The 18,220-nt window shown below is 38.8% G+C and overlaps 2 protein-coding genes across 2 annotated transcripts; one reads left to right on the top strand and one right to left on the bottom strand.

The window, feature by feature from the left end:
• Positions 1-2,156: 2,156 nt before the first annotated feature.
• LOC115630198 (zinc finger protein ZPR1) lies at positions 2,157-3,823 on the top strand. The gene is made up of 2 exons (XM_030526766.1): positions 2,157-2,911; positions 2,976-3,823. Exons 1-2 carry the CDS (start codon positions 2,254-2,256, stop codon positions 3,674-3,676), a joined length of 1,359 nt encoding a protein of 452 aa, XP_030382626.1. The 5' UTR covers positions 2,157-2,253; the 3' UTR covers positions 3,677-3,823.
• Positions 3,824-5,157: 1,334 nt separating this feature from the next.
• LOC115630201 (dihydropyrimidine dehydrogenase [NADP(+)]) lies at positions 5,158-14,194 on the bottom strand. The gene is made up of 7 exons (XM_030526769.1): positions 13,956-14,194; positions 8,621-8,708; positions 7,811-8,566; positions 7,335-7,742; positions 5,629-7,275; positions 5,404-5,561; positions 5,158-5,337 (listed from the first exon to the last, which is right to left on the bottom strand). Exons 2-7 carry the CDS (start codon positions 8,663-8,665, stop codon positions 5,253-5,255), a joined length of 3,099 nt encoding a protein of 1,032 aa, XP_030382629.1. The 5' UTR covers positions 8,666-8,708; positions 13,956-14,194; the 3' UTR covers positions 5,158-5,252.
• Between the last annotated feature and the right edge of the window lie 4,026 nt (positions 14,195-18,220).

The following is an 18,220-nucleotide window of genomic DNA, read 5'->3' as shown; positions in this document are numbered from 1 at the left end:
AGCCGAGTAATTTTTTGACACATACAAGTATGTACGTTTTTCTTTTGAATTTGTCGCGAAGAACAGTTATGTAACGGTACTTTGTAAGGTTGTTCTTTGGGTTAGAATTAGAGAATTGTGTGCTTAAATAAGTCAATTTGCAATCTGAGCAAGTAATGGGTAACGTAAATCATCTTTATGGAGATTTTAGGTACAATATAAAAAAACCGAGAGGGCACCAGCCTGGTAGCAACAGGACAGGAATTTAGTCCGAATATTTCTTCGTAACCGTTTTAAACCGGCTCCAGATATTGCAGCAGAACTTAAAGATACCAGTCACTTTGAATTAGCTGTTTAATAAACTGTCAAATGGCATTTAAAGAAAAATAATTTGAAGGCCACACGAACTGGAAGGTATTATCAACTCTGCAACATGTGTGGAAATAATAGAAATGGGTGTTTTGCGTACAATCGAGGTTCTAACTGAACACGTTTAAAAAGGGTTTTTTCAAGACGATTGTGCACCATACCCTCATTCGAAATCGGTAAAAACTGCGTGGACATATTCAAACGTGGACCTTTTCATTCAATTTTTCCAAAGATTTTATCATTAATTAACTATTTTTCTTGGCGTAGGTAATAGAATATAAAGATATATTAGGAATAGAGTCCCTTTCTTGGCCTGGAAACAGCCCAAACCTCAACCCTATAATAAAACCTTTTAAAATAAAAATATTATTTGCAGAACTCAAAAATCTCTTAAGTCATTTCAATAATATATAATTTCAATATACTTAATATTAACGTTTGAGTGAAATTTTTAAATATTATTAGAATATTTTTTGCAATGAACATGATGACAGCATTGCAAAATAAAATCGGCTTTTTTTATGAGCGCGAGTGTATATATATTCTTGATCAGTATGACAATAGGAGTCGATCTATGTCTGTCTGTCTGACCGTATGAACACCTGGACCCAGAGACTGTAAGAGCTAGAGACACCATATAAACTCGATTAAAAACGGATCTTCAGAACAGACAATTTCGGACGAAAATGGAATGATTTAGTTTATTGGAGGAGATGGTGTTATCGGTGAACGGAAACTTACGTACCTTATTGTTGACGGCATTCTGCTAATTGCATGTTTCGTCTATGTTTCTGCCTCGCCTGGTGTCTCATCAAACTATATTCGGATGGATATAATAGCCTCTGGCATAATGGGCAGTATGCTTCATTATTTCCCGTTCTTTGCAGCCACCTGGGAAAAAGTATTAGCCAATGAGGCTCAAACCTTGGGCGTCGTGGTGCTGCAGTTGGTGTGGGTGTGGGTCCTGGTGTGGATGGGGGTCCTAGTGTGGGCGTTGGTGGGTGTGGGTGTTGGTGGGCGTGGGTCTTGGTGTGTGTGTGGGTCCTGGTGTGGGTGTGAGTCCTGGTGTGCTTCCTGGAGTTGGTGCTGGTTTTTTTTTTCTCGTTATTTGCCATTTTAAACTTTTTTTTATAGATTTCTTTTCCGTTAAACTTGTGCGTTCCTATAATGAAATAAAGTAAATGAAAATATATTTTACTGTCAATTAAAATATCATGAGCTGCTGAGAACATAAAAATTGACATTTTTTTACGCACACACATTATTCGTTCAGTTGATGTTTTCTATAATATTTTAAATGAAAAAATCATTTACTTTTTAATATATTGTAGACCCCACAGATGCCCTGTGTGTACGCTATACGAGTTTGTTTTATTTTGTTGATACGCCCCCATAGAGTATTTCAAATTCGGGACACCCGCCTTTAGCTTCTCCACTCTGCGAAAATGGAAATAAACATGTCCGGCTCTGTACTACTGTGCAAACAATTTTCAAAGAAATAAACGCCGAGTACACCGAGAAGGTGGTTGAAAATGGAGTGCACATTCCTAAACTATGCAATCGCCTAGGGAGCAAAGGTAAATTGTGTGACAGTGCTGCATAAGACCAACTCTGATCCGTAGTATTCAAACATTTATATTGACAATTAACAGCATAATTGACAGAATTTTAATTGTTTTTTTTTTTTTTTATTTGTATGAATGTTTTCAGTATTTTGAAACTAAATACAAGCTTAAATATCACGCCTAACATTTATTTTTTTTAAATGGAACAGCTGTCTTATGGCCGTAGTTAGTCAACACTACTTGTCAATTAGAGCTGACACGGCGAGAAATAAGAAGCACCATCGCACGTTGTGTGCGGCAAATTCTGTGGAAACGTAAGCTAAAAAAGTTAGAAATAAATATGTCCAGCTCCGCGCCGATGGATGGCGAAGAGACGCCAGCGTCTGCGCAACCAATTTTTAAAGAAATCAACGCCGATCAGACGGACGAAGTTGTCGAAATTGAATCCGCATGTCTGAGTTGCTTTAAGACAGGCACTACTCGGCTCCTGCCCACGAAAATACCGTTCTTCCGTGAAGTTGTGCTTATGTCTTTCAAATGCGACCACTGTGGCGCCACGAACAACGAACTGCAATCGGCATCGGAGATACAAAAATCCGGCATACGCATTGAGTTATTGGTAAAGAGTGTGTCGGACCTGAATCGGCGCGTGGTGCGCTCCGACTTTTCTAGTTTGACGATACCCGAGGTGGAGCTTGAGATACCGGTGCAGTCACAAAAGGGTGAAGTCACGACAGTGGAAGGTATTATTGAACGTACAATTACCGGATTGTCACAGGATCAGGAGAAACGGCGCATAGATCATCCCACGGAAGCAGCGTCTATTGATGCATACATTGAGCGTTTGCGGAAGCTGAAGGAGATGGAGGTGCCCTTTCATCTGCAACTAGAGGATATATCCGGCAATAGTTTCATTGAAAACCCATTCGGGCTTACCACAGATCCCCAGCTGAAGACAAAACATTTTACGCGCACAAAAGAGCAAAATGAGCAATTGGGTAAGTCATCCATAGATACTAAGTACATTCCATAATATTATGATGCGAACAATGTTCTTTACAGGGCTCTATGAACAGAATCACGAAGATTCTCACTTGCTAAAGCCCATTGCCGAGGATGAGTGGCCCATTGAGAACTTACACGGAGAGGTGTTGCAGTTCAAAACGAATTGTCCAAACTGTAATGCTCCATGTGAGACCAACATGAAGCTGACGAATATACCCCACTTCAAGGAAGTCGTCATTATGGCCACAGTATGCGGCAGCTGTGGTCACAAGACGAACGAGGTGAAGTCGGGCGGCGGCATTGAGCCGCAGGGTGTGCGATTCAAGGTCCGCATTGTCGACAAGGAGGATCTGACACGCGATGTACTTAAGTCGGAGACGTGCAGCCTCTCAATACCTGAACTGGATCTGGATGTTGGCCCGCATGCCCTGTGCGGCCGCTTTACCACCGTCGAAGGTCTGCTGGTGGCCATGCGCGATCAGTTGGATGGCGCCTTTTTTCACGATTCGGCTGATGATACTTCCAAGACGCAGATGCATCGCTTTCTGGAAACTTTTGAGCTGGTTATGAAATTAGAGCACGTCATAACGCTAGTGCTGGACGATCCCGCTGGAAATACATATGTCCAATCACTCAGCGATGACGATGCTGAGCCAGATAATAGACTGGAGGTTGAAAAGTACGATCGCACATTCGAACACAATGAGGAATTGGGCCTGAACGATATGAAAACCGAGAACTACGAGGAGGCCACGTGATAAAGTGTTATACGAGAATTCCTAGCATTACCTTACACAACAGGCATTTAAATACACATGTATACAATAAATATGGAAATTAATGCCAAGGATCTACTGGCACATAAAAGTTATCGCCAGTGAAATATCTCACAAAAGGTAAACAAACTTATTGTTTTATAATTTTGAATAGAAACTAAGCAATGTACTAAACTTTCCCTCTTTTTTAATTGATTTGGTCGAATCTGAATTTGATCGAATACTTACACATCAGCAGATTAGTGAAATAAAACTAATTTACAGATAAAATAGCATTTATAAGTGTGTAAATTTGCTGCAATTTTGTGTTCAAAAAAAAGATAAAGATTATTTTATTTGTGAAGCTTTGGAATTGTGAACAGCATCTATTGACGAATTTCTGTAGTGTGGAAAGAGGAAGGAAAAACAAGGACGCTTTATTAAGAGATTAGATAAGTTTAGTCAATGCAGGTTAGATCCGTCATACAGACGGACATAGCATAATAATGTTTATGGGGTCTGCCACATTGTCCTTCAGTTTAAGTTTGGCCAAATTTTTAGAATGAAAAAAAAAAACAGTTTTTGACGGAAAGAAGAGCGAAGAGCGGGAAGAGTTCCACCAGTAGTCCGACACCCCCTGCTCGATCTTCGTAGTCGTCCAGCGTGCACTCCAACGTACGAATGCTGGAAAAACTATGCTTCCTCCATGGTCGCAAGTGTTCCAATTTTCCATTGACAATGACCAGTTCCTGCACCGCTGAATTGATAATCTCCGACAGTTCCAGTAAATGCTCTGGACTTCGTTGCAGCTTTGTAAGATCGGGTCGTCGTTCAGTAAATCGTACACAATCGCCATCTAAAATGCAGTTTCGCAGCCTCTTTGTCCAAGAATACGATGAATTGAATAGTTTAGGCCACAGCAGTGTCCTAACTAACCACAACCGAAATGTAAACATTCTGCTGTACTGGTAGTACAGGGTATTTAAGAGTTGAGCCCTCTCTACTTTAGCATTCCTTTCTTGTTTTTTTTTTTTATCAATATTTTCCAATGATATCACTATTTTAGTCATCTTTATCTCATACTTTGTGGGGCCTGCCACGCCTCCTTCTGTGTGTTCCATGTACACTCGCACAAAACTAATATACCCTTTTACCCTTTGGGTACAGGGTGTAAAAATAATAAATATGCCACGTTTCCCTTATTTTTAAACATAAATGTTCGAAAAATTACAAAAAGTGTGAAAAAAACTAAATGTATTTTTAAAAAGCCAGAATTCCCGCTACCCGCAATTTCGAATTTTTCCCGCAACCAAATTTGAAGGGAAAAAACCAAATTGGCAACACTGTTCGGTGTTTCCAACATAGTGTGAAAGATGTTGAAAAACTTATGAACTTTGTGGAACATCTTACGTCTTATTTTTGCTGCAATAAGAAAACAATCATTTCATAATACCATGCAGATACCCTTCCATAGCCATTAGCCATTACTGCTTGTTAATTAATTTTATGCCGTTTTATTTCTGAGAACTTCTACTAATCACAATACACCAAAAACTCAACTTGCGTATAACATCATTGATTACTGGCTGAGGGCATGTGTGTAGAAAGTTTTATCCTCGATTCCACCACGTTTAATAACATGCGGAATTTGTTTGGGCACCATGCTGTGAAGCAATAAGAATCCAAATAAGTACCTATGTGAGGATGTTTACTTGTATATAAATCCTTACCGAATGCAGTCAATAATGGGACAGACGGATACGCAGAGCGTGCAACCGGTGCAGTCGTCGTTAATGTGCGGCAAATGGGTGTCCTTGTCGAACTCGATGGCCTGGTAGCCAGAGTCAGCGCAGGTCATGTAGCATTTGCCGCAATTGATGCACATGTCCTAGGGAGTATATAAATTATTGCTTAAGATGCTGATTACGATGGATATTAGAAACGAAACTACTTACGTCATCGATGAGCGCCACCTTCTGCTGCTTGTTGTCCAGCTCCTTATAGCTGCTAATGTAGGGTAGAGCGCGACCCACAACATCGGCCACTCTAGGCGCTTTATTAATGGCATTGGCTGGCACTACGTTGGCGGTTGCACTTTTCTCTGCATCCCAGAAGGCACCCTCCTTGCTGCGTATTTCGGCGAGCTTAATATCGCGTTGCTGCTGATAGGGACCAAAGAAACCAAGCGATTTATTACCCTCCCCGGTCAAGTGCACCACCGGCTTGCCCTTCTGATGCACTGGCGTTGGCGGCGACTGACCGTCCCAGAACTGTCCATTGACTGGCGGCGGATTGGCTTTCAAGTACAGCAGTGCCTTTAGACTGGTGCAGTAGTCATCGATGAGGGTGAAGTCCTGGTTTTGAACCGAGGAGCAAATCTGTACCACTGTGGCACCGGCTTGCAGAAATTGAAGTGCCACCTCACCGGAATCGATGCCGCCAATGCCGAGTATGGCAAAGTCCGGAACCTTGCGAGCTATCTCGGAGACAGCACGTAAACCAATTGGTCGTGTCGCATTGCCAGACACACCGCCGTATGTCGTTTTCTGCTCTTTGCCCACGGCTGGCCATGGCGTGCCATCTGCTTTAAGGCTCATCAGTCCTTGGACCGTATTAATGGCTGAACCACCGTCGGCACCACCACGTTTGGCCGCCTGGGCAATGGACACAATATCCGTAATGTTCGGTGTCAGTTTGATGAAGAAAGGCACCTTGACGGCCTTGCGCACCCATCGAGAAATATCCTCGACAAGTTGGGGATCTTGACCACAGGCCAAACCCATGCCGGACTCACCCATGCCGTGGGGACAAGACAAATTCAGCTCCAGGGCATCGGCGCCAGACTGTTCCGCCTTGGTGGCTAACTCGGTCCAATCCGCCTCGTTATAGCTGCACATAATGCTTGCAATGATGATCTTTTCGGGAAAATCGCGCTTTAGCTCGCCAATGGAACGGCACCAGTATTCGGCACACTTTTCCGAAATCAATTCGATGTTCAAAAAGCAATTCTGTTGCGGTCCATGCCTATAGCCGGAGGTGGTGCCGCGCACGATGCGCGGCGACACATTGGTAACCATGTCCTTGTCCAGGCCAAATGTCTTAGTGACCACAAATCCCCAGCCTTGCTCAAAAGCGCGTCGTATCATCGCCGCACTCGTTGTGGGTGGGGCTGAAGCCAGGCCGAAGGGGTTTTCGAACTTAAGGCCGCACATCTCCACCGATATGTCCACATTGTCGATTTCGGTATGGAACAAAGGTAGTTCGGCAGGCGTGTCCAGCGGTAATTCTTGCAATTGACAGTGAATGCTCCAGGCAGCCACCTTGCCATCATTCACCGACTCCACTGTGGTGTTGGCCACACCGGCCAAATCACCTCCGCAAAAAACTCGCGGATCACTGCTCTGCAGAGTCGCACGATCTACAATGGGCAGTTCGCCTCGGAAGTTCAATGGGGCCATAGCTTCACGTACGTCTTTGTCGGACAACCCCGACCCGAAGGCCGAGATAACAAAGTTGGCCTTCAGACGCGTCGTTTGTTCTTCATCCTCTATCCACTCGTCCTTCTCGTTCTGTTCGGTGCGGCAAAACTCTACTGCTGTGATCTAAAATGAAACATAATGCTTACATGACAAAGAGATGTCGCTATTTGATTGGCACGCACCTTATTTTCATCGTTAACAATAACCTTACGGGGCGTCAAGTAGGGCATCAGCTCGCAACGCTCTTCACGTGCAAGCTCCACCTCCTCGGGCACGGCACGTACACCCGTCGTGCCCTTGCGAAAGACAACATAGACACGTCGGGCACCGCAGCGTAGAGCAGAGGTGGCGCAGTCGAAGGCCGTGTCCCCGGCCCCCAGCACGATTACGTTGCCATAGAGTTTAGGCAATGCCTGCTGGGACTTGCAGGCACATAGCCCTGGCTTTGATCCATCAGATACCAGTGGCAAAAAGTTCTTGGAGGTATAGAAGCCTGCAGACACATCTAGACCATCGAAGATTGGGTCCAACTTAGGTTCCGGCAGACCAATGCCTATAAAGACGGCATCGTGACCGGAGCCTAGAAGACCCTAATAACGCAGCAACAAAAAAAGGAGATGAAAGAATTCAGGGACATTCCCCTCTAGGACGGACTCACCTTCACAGTTACGTCTTTGGTGCTAAGCGCTCGTCCCGTTTCAATCTTCACGCCAAGATCTTTAACTAGTCCAATCTCAAAATTAACCACATCGATGGGCAGGCGATATTGCGGAATTTCCGCAGAGCTCAGGCCTCCCAAATAACTACGTTTCTCATAGATGGTAATATCAGTGTAACCTAATCGAGCCAGGAAGGTGGCGCAAGACAACGAGGCCGGTCCACCGCCTAACAAAGCGATCTTCTTATTCGGCTTCGCCAATGGCTTCGCATCCGGTGAGACACACTGGCGCACTCCCATCTGCTTAAACACCTCCGTTGCAAACTGCTGCAGACCTCCAATATTTATGGGGCCCTCCTCGGAGGCTTGTAAATTGCAGCCACCCACACACAGGTCGCTAGTGGGACAGACCATGCCGCAGGTAAGGCCCAAGGGGTTGTCCGAAAAAATTGCCTTCGCCGCTCCGTAGAAATTTTTATTGGAAATGCTCGTAATAAAGCTCTTGATGTCCAGTTGTGTGGGACACGATTTCTGACAGGGCGCATCGACGCACTTCAGACAACGTTGGGCCTCCAGGAGGGCTCCACGCTCCGACAAAGTAGTGTGCTTGATGTCCGCAAAGTTGTTGGAGAGCGTGGTGCAGGGCGTAGCCATATGATCGGCATTGCGCTTCCAGTGCTTCTTATTTACCTTCGTCTGTTGCGTAGGTAAGACGGTACATTGGGTCTTGACGCGTGGATTCAGCGACAGCAGATCCTGCAAGACGAATTAGTTAAGCTTAAGGAATACTAGGCGCAGGCTTGGACCAACCTCAATGTCGGGTGAATCTTTGCTAAGCAAAGCCGGTGGACTCATCGTGAAGGCTGTGTAGAGGGCTGGTCTCCTTAAACCTCAAAGCCTGTAAAGAGTAAGGGGAGACAGTCGAATAACATTCTAGGTTCATTGAGTGATATCACTATTCGAAGATGTTGTTTCTAAAAAACAGAACAAGAGATAACGCTACAGTTGACCAAGCCCGACAGTGAAAAACCCTGTATCGGGACAAACTTCCGGCACTGAGTATGTATATGTATAAAAAAATAAAATGAACACGCATTAACTAGGAACAAGGAGCGTCTACATACCAAGTTTGGTTAATGATAGCTCATCCAGACGGATGGACGGACGGGCATGTCTAGTCTTTTTATACCCTGTACTCGTAGGGTAAAAAGGGTATATTAGGTTTGTGCAAAGTATGTAACATGCAGAAGGAAGCATCTCCGACCCCATAAAGTATATATATTCTTGATCAGCATGACGAGAGAAATCGATCTAGACATGTCCGTCCGTCTGTCCGTCCGTCTGTCCGTCTGGATGAACGCAAAGATCTCAGAAACTATAAAAGCTAGAATAACCAAAGTTGGCATCCAGATTCTTTTAGGTCCGAGTAAGGACGAGTTTATTTTATTTTTTTTAATTCCCCCCCCCCCCCCCCCCCCCCTTCCCCCGCTAAAGAATTTCGTCAATAGCGTCCACATTTCAAATGCTACCTAAACCAAACTTTGCACACATAATTTATATATAATTGTCTACTGTTGTTAAAAATTTTATTCAATTCGGTCAATTTTAAATAAAGTTATTAGCAAAACAAATTCTCGCCAGTACAACCCCCCCAAACTGTCGCAACAAGTTCGCTCTTCTTCTTCCTCTTTTTGCTGCTGCTATGGGCGCATATAACTCTGTGACGGAAGTTTACCTGGGTACAGGGTATTACACTGTCGGGCTTGCTCGACTGTAGCGTTCTCTCTTGTTATACCCTGTACTCGTAGGGTATACAAATGAAGCGCCTTATAGAATATGCGAGCAGCTCAAATACATACTTACAATAATCTTGCGTTCCTACTCGGGGATTCCCAATTCTATATTCAATGTATTTCTTAAAAGTTCTTCACATCTTTCTCAAGAAATTGATCGTACTTAATATTTTCCGGGTCTTAAAACTGCGCAATTCGAAACGGTTATCCGCCGCTTTAATGGCCACACACAAATTCTCATCTAATCGTTGAACGTGCGCCAATAAATTGAATTTATGGACAAGTGTTCACAAGTAAGGGCTTCGATTGTTTGTTTATACACATGTTTATATGTTGCTTACGGCCCGTTGGAAGGCGTTGACAACACGCCTTATCAGCGGTACTCAAAACTTCAGCTTCCTATCGGCTACACCTCCCCCTTCCTAGCCCACCGACACATGGACACACGCTCGCTTTTACAGCCATCGCGCATAACCCTGAGCACTACTGCTAAATATTGTAGCTGTGCGTATATATAGAACAGCAGTATCTACACTCATACATACATCATATATGGAGAGTATACACTACACATACATAGGTAGTATGTAAGTACGAGGGTATACTTGTATCTATCAGCTGCGTTGCATAGACGAGAGGACTGCGTATTGTACCTAATTAGGGCACAGTTCTCAGACTATATCAAAAGGGGGATTTCTCAAGAAAATAGGGATATGAAGAGAAGCAGAGTTTCTTTCTAGAATAATAATAGATTAATATAAACTGAGATTCTGTCCAGGGGGGACTCAAGTTGCTCTCCAGTTATGGTCTGCTGATCCAATGGTAACGACAAAACCTTGATGCTGAGAGTCGGCAACGTATAACCTACCAAGATATCTTATTGTAGGCCAGATAGTGAAGCAACGACTATTTGCAGAACGAATGAAAGATCACAGAGAGATTTAATATGATTAGAAATCGAGGAAAGGGAAAACCTCTTCTTTATGTTTTCCAATGTGCCTTTTTTTAAAAGAAAGAGTATGAGAGTAAAAATATAATACCTAACACAATTAGTTTTGATCAACCCTGGCGTGTATATACCGAGAGCGATACGTCCACCACACCCAGCTTATCAAGAACATCATACAAATAATGATGTAATGATATAATGTTTAAAAAGTAAATCGATTCAATGGAGAAGTACTTAATTTTTGTATTGAAGAAAAATTATTAATCGGCTCGAAACATATTTATACTATACAAAAAGTTAGGCCACGACAGTCCAAATTTGTTATTTAACTTATCAGCGGTATATATGTTTGTCTAAGTGCGGGATTTTGTTGGATTTTCGGCCGACTCCTTATCACTATCAGTCAAGGTTGTAGCGGTAGTTGTCGCTGCTGTTAGGCCATAGCCCCACATGTTTTGGACTAAAATACAAAAAGTACACGCATATGTACATGTGAACTATACAATACTATAATTAAGAGCTTTGCCCCCCACATGGATGGAAATGTGGCTGTTGTCGCAAAAAAAAAAAAAAAAAATTAATGATTGGCAAAACAGTTGATCTGACGTAACTATAATGTACCGTATAATGTACATTATATATAGGAAATTGATGTTGAAAAAATGTTTTGAATGAAAGCTTATGATGTTCTTGATAGTACTTTTTTCTTATTTGAGCTAAGAATATACTTTAGCTCTGAAATATAGTATATTATTATTTTTAAAATATTTGAATTCTTCTTCTTTGTATATTTTATGATTATTTCCCTAGCCTTCCTGTATTGAGCCCAAAGTATTAGTAAATGATTGGAATGACTTTTATGTCGGGAAATTTTTAACTCTTCACATTATACTGAAATACTCCTAAATATTTTCAACCGTTTTATGATCTAACTGCCTTCAAAAATAGGTAATATCTTATATTACACTCGAGATTCTTTATTTATTTACTTCATGAGCTTTATATTTCATGACCGGTTCGAACGTTTGTCCATCTGTCCGTCTATATGAGCATCAAGAAAATTAAAACCATATCAGCTAGGATCAGAAAGCTTTATACATAGACTTCTCTTATCCATACACCGATGAGGTTTAATTAAAACTATGTTTAGGCTCATTATATATAGTTGCCATAGGAACTATCGGAGTGGAAATAACCTTTAAGGAAATAGCTTTTTTGTTTTTTAAGAAGGTTTAGCATTTAACTACATTCAGAAGCTTCATTAGAATCGGTGCACTATATCGTATACCTGCCATAGAAATGATCGGTTTTAAAATCAATCTTAGTGTTTACAACTTTTCTGCTTATTTCTATATCGTTCTTGAAATGAGTATTTTTTTGCATCTAGTACAGTGTCTCAAAAATCTGAAGTTTCATCATAATCGGATAACTATATAATATAGCTACTTAGTACCTAAAAAACTTTTATGTTTTTCAAAACGTAAACAAATTTGGTCTTTATGAGTTTTTTCAATGCCCCACGACAATTAGAAATCACAAAATAAAAATCAAACAGCTATATAATATAATTGAAAAGTTTTAGCGGGAAAAAGAATGGGTACAGGGTATACAACAGTCGTTTTATTTCAATTAAAGCAATTATTAGACACGACCTGACCTATGCGAATGCGTCTTAAAGTCACGCACTCTCCCCCCACATCTCTTTAAATCCAATCAAGTCCAATTTTTGTTCATATTAACATCTAGTATACTCGTCTGTGTATATTTTTACATATGTATACTAAGTATATATACTTAAGCACTTACAATGTAACAAAAAAAAAAAAAAAAATTTATTGCTGCTTATGCATGGCAATTTTCTTGACACATGTGTGGCCTGTTGGTTTTGTAATTCTTCTTCTTCGTATTATTATTATTATTATTATTGAATGTAATGCGCAGTATTATTAACACATAGAATGTGAGACACACACCTATAGTATAAGAAACTATGAACTTTGTCACACTGATTCATATCCAACACATAATATGTATCTCTTTACAAATCATTTTTGTTTGTGTGAATCCTAATGCTGACTCATACTATAGTTTATTTAAATAAAGATTTGAAAGTGAAATCTCAAAAGCAATGTTTGCAATACTTCCCGCATATAATTTTGAAATATTCGGCAATCTTTTTCAACCATCAATATATGAATTTCTATAAAAACCTGATGATCAGGTTATAGGTAACGAATATAACATTTTACTGAAAAATGGAAGGAAGCAGTTTCAGCAACTTATAATAATATATGTATTATATTTTACATCCATATAATATCATTATTATTATTAATTTAATTTAGAAACACAATTTCAAACTTTAGGAGTACGTGCCTAAGCATATTATGGGATGGTTTAAGACCTTTCTATTTGTTTCCATTTGAATTGCGAAAGATTTCCCGAACTGGTGGTACGTCCGCGATGAGGAAGGGCTTTTGTGGGTGCGAGACTCATATTATGTATAAAACTCATAAACCATTTCTTATCCTCAACCAAAAAAAAATATATTAAAATTATTAAAATTAATTTGTATTATTATATTGGTTATCATTGTTTTTATTATTATTTTTTTTAAATTCTTATAATTTGTTTATGATATATTTTTATTTATTACTTTTTTATTATTTATTTCTATTTTTTTTGCTTGTATTTGTTACAAGTATTTATAATTATTTTTCTTATTTATTCATTTTTTTTATCATATATTTCCTACTAATTTTCATTATCATTTATTAATATTTATTTGTATTTATGAGCACTAACTATTTATTAATACTTCTATTTTTTATCATTTTTTATTTATTTATTAGTTGTATGTTTTGTTATTACTTATTATTTTTATTTATTAGTATTTTTTATTATTATTTTACTATTAATATTTATTATTTATTCAGAGCGCTAATATCGATGTATATTATTTTATTTTATTTCGTTTTTCTAATCAACAAGTACGGATATAACAGCCTCGTGAAGCTATGACTTTTTTATTGTACTTATTTATTGAATATTCTATGTATTATGAAATGTTTATATATGTACTTAAAACTAAAATATTAATTTACAAATTGGAATTAAATATATTTTTTTGCACCATTTCCAATGGGTATTCGGCCCACTGTGCAACAACAGCAAATGCCCTATTCAGTTAAGCATCAGCTGCTGTTATTATTGATAGCCCTCAGTGCGAGTTTCTTGCTCAGCTGTCGATATTTCTATACCCCTTGGGGTGTGGTCCCGGAATTCGATTCGATTCGATGCCACCAAGTGCGTGATTAGCGCAATTTTTTAATGCGATTATGATAACTTAATTAAACATACAAATTTGTAGATAAACTTGTACCTAAGTATGTGTATTTCTTACTTGACTTGTTGATGGTTTTTTTTTTTCGCGAAGCCAAAAGAGATGTCTATTGTTAAACTTGTTCAATAACTATTGCAATATTCTGGTTTATTTGCTTGAGCTTGTTTTCCAATAGCAACAAATTGATTTAGCTAAGCATTTCTTTGAATGCTGCACACACTCGAAACCAAACACCAAACTAAAGACAAAAAGTAGCAAAAAAAACCGTCTGCTGGAAAACCGCACAATACACAAAAAAAAACTTGGTCTTCACACTGGAAACGCCAAATACAGAATAAACATTTATTTTCGCGCTCATGAACTGTCCAGATCATGAAGTGATCGCAGCGCCGACGTCGACGTCAACGTCGCTGGTTGGGTTATCTGCAAACACACATACAACACAGCCAAACACACAGACATGCATACCCAGTAGGAACATGGCGGTCACAAATCCAATGGGCGTAGTGGTATTTTATGAAGAAACAGGCGTTACATAAATACAATTATTTCTAAAACTTTTGCTTATCAGCACAATACCACTCATTAGCTATGTCAGTCTGTTCTTTTGTCCGACTATCCGTCATGAACTCTTATTCCATAACAACTAGTCATGCAGACTTGTCCGACCCATGCGCACATCAAGTTTGTTTGTGTTAAACATAATCTCATTATTTTATCAGCCTGCCATAGAAACCATCGGCGAGAAAATAATTTTTAGTAGCAACAACTATTTTCTTTATTACAATATGTATAGTACAATATTAAACAATTTTAAATTTTATCTCGTATTATTCTAAACATTCTTGACACATTGTTGCCAATAAGACCCCCAATGAAGATTGCAAGATTGAAAAACGTTTGGAATAATCCAGTCCGTACACACAAGTTTCGTTTAATTTTTATAGTACCGGATATAGAAGGTGACACCGATGCAAATATTCATTCCTGTAAATAAGAAAATTATATTGTAGTTTGTATAAAAAGCAAAAGGCTTATCTTCAAAAAAAATCCTACTGGGTATCCATAGCTTAGCTTAGTCAACATTGTGCTCAGTGCATATATAATTACATATTTACAGTACATAACTACTTATCGTACTAGAACCACAGTGAACCTTCAATATGCGGAAAATTATGAAACTTGTATATTTGAATTCATAGTACGAGTGCAGGATTTTCATGTGGAATGGAAATACTTACCACTTTTGGCATATTACATTGATAGCTTTATTCCACTTTAATCCTTTCATTTTATATATAAATATAACAATTTAAAAAAAAGGTTAAAATTTGATTGATGAAGTTCGGAAAAGAAGAAGAGAGAATGTTTGTATTTTGTATTGGATTTGAAGTCAATCGTTTTTATTAAGGCTATTTTTTTTTTCAAATTTAAAATTCGGCTTCAGTATTCAACATACATATATTATTATATAGTCGCGATAAACTTACAAATATTTATCTATTAGAAACTTGAATATCATATCAACATTAATTAAGAAGTGGAGAGGAGTTGGGAAATTATAGAACCAATTGGCGACTTTCGTAAATTAAGGAAAAGGTCGTTAGTTGGCAATATTTACAAATGTTTTTGCTAGCGCCATCTATCTTTAGCAGATATGCTTTTGGTTTTAAAAAGTATGTTGCAAAGCACACGAAGCTTTCAAACTGGAAGAATTTTTTAAGAAACTAAATTGCAAAGTGAATGGAAAAACTAAAAGCTTTATTCGACAAAGTTCTCAGATACGCTTGTACTATTTGTGGATTTTCAAAAATATTGCACTAGACTTGGGCTTAACATCAGAACGTAACTGCAGAATGATGAAATAAGACTAAAACTAAGACTCATAGAATTTATTTTATATTTAACACAATAATTCCACCCATAATTCTTATAACCATAAATGAATTAAGGGCCTCACATCTAATAAGAAATTTTAAAAACGTTTTCAACAAATGTTTTATGCTAAGTCTAGATTAATAGAAAGCATATAATAAATATTAAAAAATTGGACATGCTTATTTATTCGTCTTTTAGTCTGTTCGTGTGTTCGACTGTATGAACGTCGTGAACTTTTGAACCGTAACGCCTAGATACACCAAACTTTTTCTGCAGACTTGTCTCATCCATACATATATAGTATTATTATTTTATTTAGTTGAAGTAGCACCGATCGGTGAAAAATCCGTCTTAGTAATATAAGTATATCTGAAAACATTTTTAATTTATGAGTTTTTTATAGCATGTACGAGTACGAAATATATTTATATTTCCAATTTTAATCATTTATAATATAATATCTTTTGAATAGTGGATATCTCACTTAAGTTCAGTTTTTTAATATCTGCAAAATGAAAGACACACAGAGGCTTATGTGGTAGAATATACATATATCTATATATGGGAACGGAAGGCCAAATTGAAATTGAACTTGTCGGGCCATAAAGTGCAGATGCAACATTTAATTGCTTATGGCAGATAAAATGTGGCACTAAACGCTTAGTTAGTTGCCCAAAATTCTCAGAGACAGCGACATCAACAGAAATCGGTGATGCGGAGATGTGTAGACAACGATCCCGAGCCAAGGCACTGGGGTTTTGCGTCGCTGGCAGTGCAATGTCAAAATATATGAAAACATTCCCATTTTGGCGGTCGTTCATTAAAAATGCATAAATTTTAGTCAACCAGAGGGGAGGGGAGAAAGCGTCTTAAAGCAATGACAAGATGGTGAACAAACAAGGCAGTTAATCAAGTAACTCAGTGAAAAGGCGCGTGCAAAATTGACGGACCTCATTACAATCCTGCGCCATCAACATAAATTCTGGCAAAAAAAGCATTCAGATAAAATGAAAATCAAAATGAAAATGAAAATGAGCGAGCAACCCAATTTGCAAATCGCTTTTGAACAATTTCACTTTCAATTTGCGACACAAGTCGGCACCAAAAATTGAATTGTTAGCGACAATGAAGACAACAAAAACAGCAACAAAAACAACAACTGTGAGACGACACGAGGGCGCCAACCGCTGCCGACAGATGGCTAATGATCGGACCCCGTCCGTCCCCCCTCCCCCACACTTATTCTTACAATCATCATTTTGAATATTAAATGAAAATATCGAATAATTTAAAAATTGTACCAAGGAGAGCTAAACAAGATGTTTGGCTTGTATGTTGGGATGGCTGGAGAATTGTGAGATCATTTTGGATTAGACTGGACCATAACAGCTCTATGCTGCTAAGATCATTTATCGAAAGATCAGTCTTTTGATCCTCTTACTCGGCTTCACAGCTTCTGCTGAATACCAAGTCTGATGGTGTTTCTGTGTTGCGATCCTTATGTCGAACGCCCAGGCTTGTACTTTCCCAGGACTAAAGGAAACGAATGGCATATCGATTCTGTCCTTGTCGTTATTCTGAAGAATCAAGTGTCTTCTTGTCTTGAATAAGTTTTCGCCGTCTACTGTTTCTCAGTTGGTATTTCTGGCGTAAGATATTACTACGTGTAAATCAGGGCTTCACACTCAAGGCGAAGTAACCTTCCAAGCTATTTAGATACGTCCCTCTAGGCAGTAGTGTCTTTTTGCCTCAGGGCTGTATTAGTAGCCTGGAGGGGAAGGGTAATTTGTCGGTATTTAAATTCATATTCATTCAGATTTACATTTTCCCTCAAACAGATATCTTAGCTGAAAACATAGAAAATGCAGACACTTTTCGGAAATTTTCACAAAAATTTCAAAACATACACATATGCCGTGAAAATTGTAGACATATGTATGTACATTTGTAATACAAACGACGACAACAACAATGACGCATTGTGGAACACTGGCCTGAGATTTAGACTCATTCCATTAGATATAGTCTACACAGTGACAAAAATAATAAAAAGCTATCATCGCCTTTTTTTCGAAATTATCACTTCTCTAAATTTCCTTTGTAATACATTTATGTTTTTTATCGCAAATTATGAGACCAATGTTCGAAGCAAAAATCATTAAAAATCATCTGAAGTGGAACACAATTTATATGTTTTTGATGAAAAAAATCCAGATCATATTCTTTTTCCTTTGCATTTAATTTCTTATTCCAAAGAATTCATTAATTACTTAATTGGGAAATAATATACTTTTGTTAGTCGACTACTGAAGAATGATCAACAATTCTTTGTAGTTTATATTTTTGCATCCAGGAAGAAACGTGGCAGGCCTCCACAAAGTATATACGTATATAATATATTTTTGATCAGCATGACAAGACGAGTCGATACAGCCATGTCCTTCTGC

This window comes from Scaptodrosophila lebanonensis, unplaced genomic scaffold (genome assembly GCF_003285725.1).
Source record: "Scaptodrosophila lebanonensis strain 11010-0011.00,11010-0021.00 unplaced genomic scaffold, SlebRS2 tig00000359-arrow-arrow-pilon, whole genome shotgun sequence".
In the NCBI taxonomy this organism is placed as follows: Eukaryota; Metazoa; Arthropoda; class Insecta; order Diptera; family Drosophilidae; genus Scaptodrosophila; species Scaptodrosophila lebanonensis.
This window is presented reverse-complemented; position numbering and strand designations above follow the sequence as displayed.